Source organism: Bombus impatiens, unplaced genomic scaffold (assembly GCF_000188095.3).
Source record: "Bombus impatiens unplaced genomic scaffold, BIMP_2.2 scf_0665, whole genome shotgun sequence".
Taxonomy (NCBI): domain Eukaryota; kingdom Metazoa; phylum Arthropoda; class Insecta; order Hymenoptera; family Apidae; genus Bombus; species Bombus impatiens.
In genome coordinates, this window is record NT_177084.1 from 178,792 (window position 1) to 189,760 (window position 10,969).

Genomic DNA, 10,969 nt, shown 5'->3' on the forward strand with positions numbered 1-10,969 from the left:
AACGAAAATACCAGTGTATCCGATTAAAGCTTCGTTTTCTTGGTGAAAAAAGCGAAATTTCTTTTTTCGTGTATAATAAATTTGAATTTGGCGTTTTCTATTGACAACATAACCTAAAAGGCGGAAATTGACAGAGTAAATGATTAATATTTCAAACAGGAGAAACGATACTATCTTTAAATATTCGTGCGAGATAATACCATGTTTTCTTTTAGTGGAATAGTGTAGATTAGAAAATAGTGGACTAAAGGTGAAAATGAGTGTGAATAGTGTTGTGTGGAATAAAGACGTATAGTGAAGCAGTGTATGTAATTTTAAACATCGCTGGAAAAAGTGTAAGAAGCTCGAACACCGATCAAGTGATGCAGTGTTATACAATGCGTAAAGAAAAAGTTGTCAAACGTGCATTCTCTTTGCGATTAACGTGACCAGCGTTTTTGTGAAACATACCGGAAACACTGGTAACCAGATGGGAAGTGATGTCTACCTATTATGGCAGAACCGTTCTCGAAGAGATTCGCCACAGCTAAGGTAAGTTTCATCCTTGTCTATTCATTGTTTATCTTATTGTTTAATTTATATACGCACCTTTACATCTGAATAAGCTATCGTTATATATAAATGATATAGAGATATGTATTTATTTAACATCGATATAGTCATTGCTGGTATCAATATCTATGTGAATACATACCAGTATACATATTATTCAAAGTAGCAGAAACTTTAATAATAAAAACAATAGAGAAAATCAATAATTATGTGGGTGTATATATTAACAAAGTAAAACAGAATTGTTGTTATTATTAAGAAAGAGTAAGTTCTTAATCAAATAGTATAATAACCTAAAAGCGAAATTGTTGACAATTAATTTTGATCACGATGGGCGTATTATGAGGTATATTACATCAGTGATAATATCATTGCCTGTACAATTTTCGCCTGTCAATTACAATTAAAAGAAATTGTCGTCTACTTGACTGTATGGGTTACGAAATACATATCACGAATCTGGCATTGACGTATACGAAGCTTTTAGTTGCCTACGGTTATACGTTCGAGACCTTTTAAGTGCAGGTCCCAGCGAGTATGTAATTTTCATGTACGATTCCCTTCCTCCTCTCTTCTTCCCCCGCCATCCTTTCTTCTTCTTCCGAATGGTCCGAGCGAAACGATCGAGTACATGCACGCCAGCACATGCTCGTGCATTTACGCTTAAGTTTGCGCATTTATACGAAACGAGCGTGCACACACGTGTGTACGTCTATACGTCCTGCAAATTCAATGGATCGGTACATCGGCACTGGAAAGGTCTTCTTTCTTTCAAATGCTTCTCGTTTTCCGCTGCTTCAAAATGGAAAGAGGATAAATTTTGGGATTTGCGTAATTGCCAAGTCTGAATGTCTCGTAGACAGCCATTTTCCTTTCTCATTGGCTTAGTTTTCAAGCAGCACTGTCGGATAATCTGTCATTTGAGACGAGTCTTCAAGATCGAACATTTCTGAAATATTTCAATTTTGTACGTTTTGTTGAGGGATAATTTTGCTTAATATTAATTATTTGATGTTAAGATGTGATGAAATGTGTTTGAAAAAAATCAGCGTGAAAATGGCAGTCCAATATGGCATATAATTTAAAAAAAACTTTTAATTCTTAAATACTAAAATATACACATTACAATTCGACATAATTTATAATTAATAATTGCAGTCGTAGTAGCACTGAAACAATTGCATATCTACACATTTGTCAAACCTAAAGATTTCGCATATTTTTAATTTCGGAAGTATTATTCATTTTTCTTTAGCTCTTAAATTTCGATGAAACATAACAAAATAGATAACGCTGAAATTATTTCATTTAGAACTTTTTTACAGATAATATGTGATTATTCATCTTATTGAGCATATTATTCAATTATCCTTTACATTTTTGATACTTTGTATTTCACTGAAGAGTGTAATTGAGTTCTGTATTCAAAAAGAGAACCGTGAATCGTGATCCTCTTTAGTGGAACCAGATGTATGTGCGTATATTTAATTGCTTGTTGCATGCAACCATTTGCGTGCAAGTTGCAGTTACACTTAGGTAGGATCACCGATGGTTAAAACGGTTTCGAATTAACCGTTAAGTGCAATCGGCGATTGCTACGGTTTTCGATACCTCATTTCCACTGAAAGAATACTTTCGATACAGTTCGTTTTTTTGCTCAACGATCGTTAAGCAAAATAATGTACGGAAATAGAAAAGCTTTTTAAAGTAGTTGCGTTTATACAGCAGTTGAAAGGAAAGCTTTTTACTGTTCGCTAAGAATATATTACTTGTTCTTGGCAATTCGCCAATTTACAAACTTATAGAAAAGAAACGTATAAATTGAATATAAAAATAATGTGAGGGATAGGAAAAATTATATGTAATTAAATTGGAATCACCAATCATTTTATAGTTTTTTAAATGTAATATTGTTAACATTATAATTATAAATTAACTTTATTAGTTTATTAACAAATTACAAGTTGATTTCGTGCTAAAAATTCATAATTATAAGCTTCAAAGTTTAACGAAATGCACAGGAAATAATCAAAGAAGAAAAAATACAAAAATATGTAATCAGCTTTATATATATATGTAGATCTATTTGGAAACTGCGTGGAAAATAAAAATATTGTGTAAGACATTGTTGATATGAAATAGGTACAGCCATAAAACATAAATGAATACAAGCAGAAATATCCTGTGTACGCATGATTTTCTCATTTTTTCAATAACTCACCTTTTCGACAACCAATCAGGTGAAAATAAAAGCAGAGAGAGATCTTGCAACATGTAATTTTACCGTGTTTCGAAGTCATTGACTTCAACTTCCTCATACCCTTCACGAAAGCTCTTCTTCGCCCACACAAACGCACCGTGCGTGCAAACAAGTATCGTGTCCTCTACATTTTTTACTTCACGTTGTCAAACTTTTTCGTTGCAACTTCGATGCAGTGGCAAGACTGATAACGAACTCTTCTCTTGCTTCAGGTTTAAGTAGTTTATCTTGAAGTTCGTACGTAACGAATTTTTTGTTTGAGTATACACGTGAAACGAATAAATTCCGCGATAGCTTCGTAATTAATACGTTTATTTATGACGTATTATGCGGCTGTCAGAAATAAATAACAACTAACAATCCGATATATATTTACTTTCTGATTTAAGATGTACTTATGCAAATGCTGAAATCGATAGATTTCAAAAGTTAAGAAACGTGAACAGCGTTGATTAGTGAAACTTCCTTTTAAATATGAACTTTAGAAAAGAATTTGTTTTTATTTTTTGGAATCACAGCTAGCAGTTTACTTACTCTGATCCTCTTTACGCGTTTTCTTGATTTTCTATACTCTCAAAGTGCAACAACGTTTACAAAATTTACAGATTTTCCAAAAGATCTTAAAAAATCACGAGATACTTTTTAATATGATACAAAAGTAAAAACATCTTAAAATATTTCGTTTTAAGTAAAATACACAATAATTAATATTTGTTATAAATATGGTCAGTTGTATAGCATACATATATTTTTCATGAATGAATAATTACAATCAGTATCGTATTTTTATTTTTAGCTATAATTAATACAATATAGACGTAGATAATGTATTTACCTGTATACTTAATTCTTTTTCTTATTCCTTTTCTAATTTCACTGATAAACAGTTCAAGCAATGTTATAGCTAACGACTGTTATAATCTTTGTAACAAATCTTGTAAGTACTTGTCCAATGAAGAAACGCGAAATCAACCATTACTTTCCAGCAATACTGTCATGATCATTTTCATTCGTAAATAAAGCGATACATATATTTAATTTCGTTTAAGCATAAACCAACAGTCGCATACCTATTTGGTTTTTACATTTGTATTATACTTCACTTTCTTCTGAATAATTTATTTTTCAAGTTTAATTTACACCACGATCGTAAATTTTCTTCGTAATTACTTGAATGCAAATCTGAGTCGGATGGTATCCACTCACGAATTTCTACGAAAATTTTTACAAAATCGAACATATTTCATCGAAAGTGGTGTGCGTGTGGCGGGACATGACAGCGACCCAACCGATTCTGTCTTTTTTCGGGACATAAAAATTCTTACGCTGCAACTTCTTCGCGTCGCTTCTCGACTTCAAAGACTGCATGCACGGTAAATCTTGCTGCACCGCCGCAGCAGGGAATGTAATTGATTTCACTGTACGTAAGTGTTAAACGAGAATAGATGTTCAACGCACATGCTGTAGTTATCGCGCGATTTGATCTTTCGTAAGTTTCAAGGAAACGTACTATCTATTCTTCTAAGCTGCTTCTCGATTTTCCTTTCGCCACAATGTTTCCCATTGGAATTCTTCGATGTAGAAGGAACGTTAATTTCTATCGATACTGGTTCCCGTTACCATTTATACTTCACTTGTACTATGTACATTATTAAAACTCTTAGTCGATGTAGGCTAAATAATGAATTTAATAGGGGCAAATATTTTTGCCATTTATATTATTTGCCTTCGTTTCATTAAGTCAAGTATTTCTATTTTATTCACGTAGAAGTTCAAAATTTAATGATATTAAATTTACATAAATTTAACACGAAGATATAATTTGTCGTTATTATACCAACAAAGTAATACATACATGTGTATACATACATGTGTAATACATACAGTAATACATACTATGAACAGAGAATTTCATTTACATGTAAGTACGAGTGATAAAAGAAATTGAATTAAAAGTTGCGTGTTTCTCAAATCGTCGACATGCTATTAAGGATAATGTAAATGTACATGTATATATCGTTTTCGTTTATCCCATCGATATGCATGAATCGCATGGTGTAGCGACATCAAATGGAAACGGTTCACATTAATCATATTACATAGAAGTAAATCAACAATGTATTATTTATTACGCATTTCGTATTTGGTTGTTTAAAAACGTGTTACAGTATCATGATATATTATTACTTATTAATAGCATATGCAATTTTGAATGAAGAGATACTCGTATAAATTACGTATGCAATATGTAATACACATGTAAGAAGTTATTACAAAAGTCTTCTTCAATTCTAATAAATCTCAACTTTGCTATAAGCTTCCTTTTGTATATAACTAAAGAATTATACTGCATTAGTAATCAAATTTAAAAGCTGAATTCACTTACAAATGGTTTACCATTATCTGGAAAAATCAATTGTCCTTCGTTTGATAATTTCAGAATATTTGAACATAGATTTTTACTTGAAACGTGTTATTCCTTTATTTTACCTTTTCAATGATTCGCTATCTCAGAATTGGTATATACCCTTTGTGAATTGATAATTTAAGCATATCAGTTAACGGAACTTCTTGTGATAAACCAAGTTAATGATTATAAGTATAAAATACACCTGTGGATAATATAGCTAATACATGCACACGTGCATCTCGTCTTCCAACACTGTCCGTATGAGATTAAATAATAGCAAATTGTGGTAGTGAATCGAAAGATGAAGCCGTTAAAGTGTATGCAATAACGTTCAGGTTCGATTTTCATAGGTGTAGAAGATAAAGGAACTATCGTTGAAAATAAAAGAACGATCCTTCCAATTATAATAAACATCATGCTTGCCGCCTTAAACGTTAAACGTTTTTACAATCGAGCTAAACCGTTTCTTCAACGCCACGACTTCATACTTCGCCGATAAATTCCTGTAACGAAGCCTAAGCCTTGTCTATGTAATAAATATGAATACGAGGATCGGCAGCGATCTGCTCACGAGGCTTTCAGCATCAATTTCGTATCGTTCACGCTCGATCTCTAATCTACCTTGGAATCATGGATAAAGTACAGTTAAAAATAATCCATATTGCCGACGTTCCTTTCTACATTCCTCATCGAAGCTACAAACTGCATTCCTTGGGCATGCTGGAACACCCGGCTCTGAAGACCAATCAATTTCTTTCGACGCTACCGCGGCAACTCAGGATGCGTTTAGTAAAACTATTTTTACATAGCCGTAAGCATTCGTCCTGCTCGCGCGAGTCGCAATTCGCTCCGACACTTAGTTAGTTAGCTATACCGACTCCCGTATTTGCATATATGCAAATCGCATTTTCAAAGTTTTTGCCCGAAGGTGAACGGACCGCCGATTTTTCACCGGCTAATGGATGTCGATCATTGTAGTAAAGCGTCCGTTGATTAATAAACGACGTCAAATAGCGTTTTGTAAAGTTTGTAAGAGGGAAAAAGGAACGTGGATCGCGGTGAGAACATATGCTTGACATATGGTGTCTATAGGATGCTTCTATAGTGTGATAAAACAAATATGAGCAGTAAAAAATATGAAAGCAGTAAAAAATGTTTAATCGATATACGCAGGTGTTAAAATTAATTTTTTCCGTGTAAAGTCTATTCTGTGTTGTATGCCGTCGTTCGAAAAATATATCGAAGGTTTGATTTAAATTACTATTTATGGTGTTACATAAGGACTTTCGTCTAATCGTCGACGTTAGTAAATCTGAAAAATCCATATGAGTCTTTTGTTAAGAGACAAATTAATCACACGAAATAAGCGATTACTTAAGCTCTATATTTGAATATCATGAGTCTATCGTTTATATTAGCAATTACAATCGTAATTTACTATAGCAAATAATACGAAATGTGGTTTTTCTTTATCTTTCATTTATGTGTTTGTATAACGTGAAATATTACTATAATTAAGATTTTAATCTATCAACTCACTTACTACCATACATATATCCTACCTTTTATATTATGAAATTTTTTAAATAATAAAGACTGCGGGTTCGGCCATCACACATCGTCTTGTTTAAAATTTAAACGCGTGTTATACGACTTTTCGTACAATTCGTGTAAAAATCTACAAATTCTGAACATTTTTGCCACGAATTTTATAATCTCTTGACCATTGTTGCGTTTATGCCTCGTTAAGGAGTATTCGCCATTATTCCAGTAATTCCCGACATACGGAATGCACATTGTTCTTGTACAATGTCCGCGTAATTTAACACTCCTCGATGAGCATCGTTGAGAATAAAGGCTGGTCTCGAACCATTCAACTATTTCAGTTACGCAAATGTTCTTTTTTTCTCTCGCTGCTTTCTCCTATTGTTTGAACGAAGGCAATTTTTACTTTCCATTCTATCTATCTTTTTTCTAGCAGATATTACGATGAAATTCGTAGGTTGTCATAAGCTTTCTGAACGTAACAATTATTTTATAAAATTGCATACATTTGCACGATTAGTTATGATTAATTGATGCAATCCCTGTTTCATTTTGCATTGTAATATTTTGGAATATATGAAATTTTAACGACAAAATGTTGCATTAAATTACGCATTAAATAAAATTAATTGTGTACACGCACATCGTATAAGAACTTTTTATATAAAGTAACAAAAGATTAAACTTGATCTCACCACTTAAAATATAGGTACGTAATCTGATTTACTTGGTAGACTATAAACATTAATTGTTGTACACAATTTTGTTTTAAAATTATTTTGTTGACTATTATTACGTACAATACAATCGAATAATATTATTTTTGTCAAATTCATTGTCACTTTGAAGTTGTGGGTATAAAATAGTAAATACAGAATTGAATAAAACATCTAAATCCAATAATAGTTATTTAAATAACGCAGTAAATCTTATAGAGAATTAAAAGAAGTAATTCAGGCGATTAAGCATCTATGTTATGGTTAATAATATTTTTCAAAGTGACAAAATGAAATTATGATTCTGAAAATGAGAATTATGTACTCGATTTATAAGATCGCAGATGAAATATTACAGTCTCTTTTTACTTATTTATTGTTACACTTTATTGCCACGTAGCTGATATAAGTACATCCATCTTACCGCACTTTGCGGTTTCTTATACCGTTGCCTATAACTTACGAGCACACATATTAGAAATCGATCAAGCTTCTGCGTACCGGGTGTCGTAAAAAGCCGTCATTAAAGACGTGCGAAAACAATTGTGTCTGATGTTAACCAAATTGGTAACAAACTGTTATTACTAAATTACTACTTTGTACAAAGGAGCACAACGATTAAAACGTTTAAAAATAATCTGAAACTTTAATTGAAATCGTATCTTTTTCGTTTTAAACGGTACACTTTTGATTTTACAGTAATTGATAATAATTTGCTAAGTTGTTCTTTAAGTTACAAATATAGTTTAGTAGAATATTAGTAAAATATCCGAATAATATCTTTTTATGAAAAATTTTACTTTTTTATCTTCAAGTTCTTATATGCAGTTGATGTATTATTTATAATAAAATAAGATTATACTAAAATCTAATAAGCAGCAAATCTTCAAAATAATTTTGTTTCATCCTATTTAAACGTTCTATCATAAAATATTTATCAGGTTATTAGGATTAAAATAATTGTATTATATGTGATTTTAAAAATATAAATAGATGTATATACAGGGTGATTGGTAACTGGTGGTACAAGCGAAAAGGGGGTGATTCTACGCGAAAAAAGAAGTCGAAAATATAGAATAAAAATTTTTTTTTAATTTTTCCATCGAGACAATGATCTACAGTGAAATCCGTTATGACGTACCGCACGCGTACCGAGCGAAAATTCAAAGTCGATTTTCTCAAAAACAAAGCCTCAAACGAAAAATTTTTATTTTATATTTTCGACTTCTTTTTTCGCGTAGAATCACCCCCTTTTCGCTTGTACCACCAGTTACCAATCACCCTGTATATACATCTATTTATATTTTTAAAATCACATATAATACAATTATTTTAATCCTAATAACCTGATAAATATTTTATGATAGAACGTTTAAATAGGATGAAACAAAATTATTTTGAAGATTTGCTGCTTATTAGATTTTAGTATAATCTTATTTTATTATAAATAATACATCAACTGCATATAAGAACTTGAAGATAAAAAAGTAAAATTTTTCATAAAAAGATATTATTCGGATATTTTACTAATATTCTACTAAACTATATTTGTAACTTAAAGAACAACTTAGCAAATTATTATCAATTACTGTAAAATCAAAAGTGTACCGTTTAAAACGAAAAAGATACGATTTCAATTAAAGTTTCAGATTATTTTTAAACGTTTTAATCGTTGTGCTCCTTTGTACAAAGTAGTAATTTAGTAATAACAGTTTGTTACCAATTTGGTTAACATCAGACACAATTGTTTTCGCACGTCTTTAATGACGGCTTTTTACGACACCCGGTACGCAGAAGCTTGATCGATTTCTAATATGTGTGCTCGTAAGTTATAGGCAACGGTATAAGATTTTCCTGTATATATATATCTGTTTCAAAAAATAATTTCTATCTTTACTATAAATTCTGGTACTCATTTTACATAATAAAAGTGACTAGAAAACGTAATCATGTCGAGAATTGGTAGCTCAGTATATGCACTAGTTTAGTAATTTTACACTATTACTAAGTCTTTCATATTAACGGAAGTTTTACAGAAAATTATGATGCAGTATAATTGATGGTATAGAGTATAAGTTTTCGCTAGAACATAAAGGGCTTCTTTGTGCTCTTATTGTTAATGTAGCATGTAGTGTAACATAGTTATTAACTTTAATTTCTGTGTACAAGGTGTCCATAGAGATCTAATTCTTATTAAAACTTCGCATAATCTTCTCTATCTTAAGAACTTCCGATAAAATTCTTGAGCGACAAGTTGTTATAACGTTCCATGTAATGTTAACGACTTTCAATGTTATCAAAATTCATTGCATGTGAAATAAAGTAATTTTTCAACAAAACTGATAATTCTGTTGGCTTTTTAAATTCCACAGAAACTTGAATATGTATATATATACGTTACTTTATAAAAGTTTCAGTGATCGTATAATGATGGTTAAACGTGTTTTCATTTAGATTAAATTTATCTAATCCTATTATACGTGCAGTGTAGGAGAACGAAGGTAGATTCACAATTTTTTTTGAAAAAGCAATAAGCAATTAATTATTGCAATAAAGTATTCAACGACCGATGGTACTTCAGTTAATTCTGCACTTCGTTTATGCAAAGTTTGATCTACGTAATCGAAGTATCGAATAATGGTGTGGCAATCATATTTTCTTCTCTTTATACGTTCCAATGAGTTTAATTAAAATTTTAACTACCTGACCTATTCATTGGCTTTGGTACAACTTCTACTACTACTACTACAAACTTTGGTACTACAAACTCCTCTCTGTTTCTCAGGTTGAAAATTTCACTTGAAAAATCGTTTTGACCCCATCGACGTAGTAAAGTACCATTGCTACACGCGGGTTGAACGATATTCCGGAAACTGATTTCTACATAAGAATTTAGAAGTTTTATTATCATGCTATTTGATGCATATCTGTAGAATTAGGTTCTAGGATAGACATAGACCGAGGAGCAAAATCTCTTCCTAGAAAGTTTAATTTTTTATTAATTTGATTCCAAAACTTGGCCTTTTTTTATTAACCCAAATTTACATAGTACACGAAATGTAATTTTATAAATAATAACTACGTTACTACGTTACTTCCGTACTTTCTCTGCCATAGGAGAGCTTCGATCAGTATCGAATCTCATCATTTCATAATTAATAACTCGATTAAATTCACCGAATTCTATTCCATCCTATCAGCGATTCTTCTTTCCCAAACTTTTTCTTTTGACAAAGTACCAACTTCCAAGAGAAAACTGGTCATCGAATCAGGATCGAAGCGATCAGATTCGCTAGAAAGCAAAGAAGAGTAGAGGAAAAAGTAAAAAGGGAGAAAACCAGATCCGTGGTTGTCCATTCAGAAATTTTGCTATTCGAGTGGTATCGGAGTCTGGCCGGAGAACGCGGTGGGAGTAAAAGGGGCCCAGCGGCCAGGAAAGTAGGATGATTGAAGCGGCGCGGCAGTGGTGGGAGTCATGGGAGCCTC

The 10,969-nt window shown here is 31.8% G+C and overlaps 1 protein-coding gene across 2 annotated transcripts in view; it reads left to right on the forward strand.

Moving 5' to 3' along the window:
- Positions 1-215: 215 nt before the first annotated feature.
- LOC100747418 (tensin-1) overlaps positions 216-10,969 on the forward strand; it is a 278,060-nt gene continuing 267,306 nt past the window's right edge. For both annotated transcript variants that reach the window (XM_033322774.1, XM_033322773.1), the window contains exon 1: positions 216-531. In XM_033322774.1, the coding sequence (XP_033178665.1) occupies positions 493-531 (39 nt within the window). In that variant the 5' untranslated portion in view covers positions 216-492. The remainder of the gene's footprint in view (positions 532-10,969) is intronic.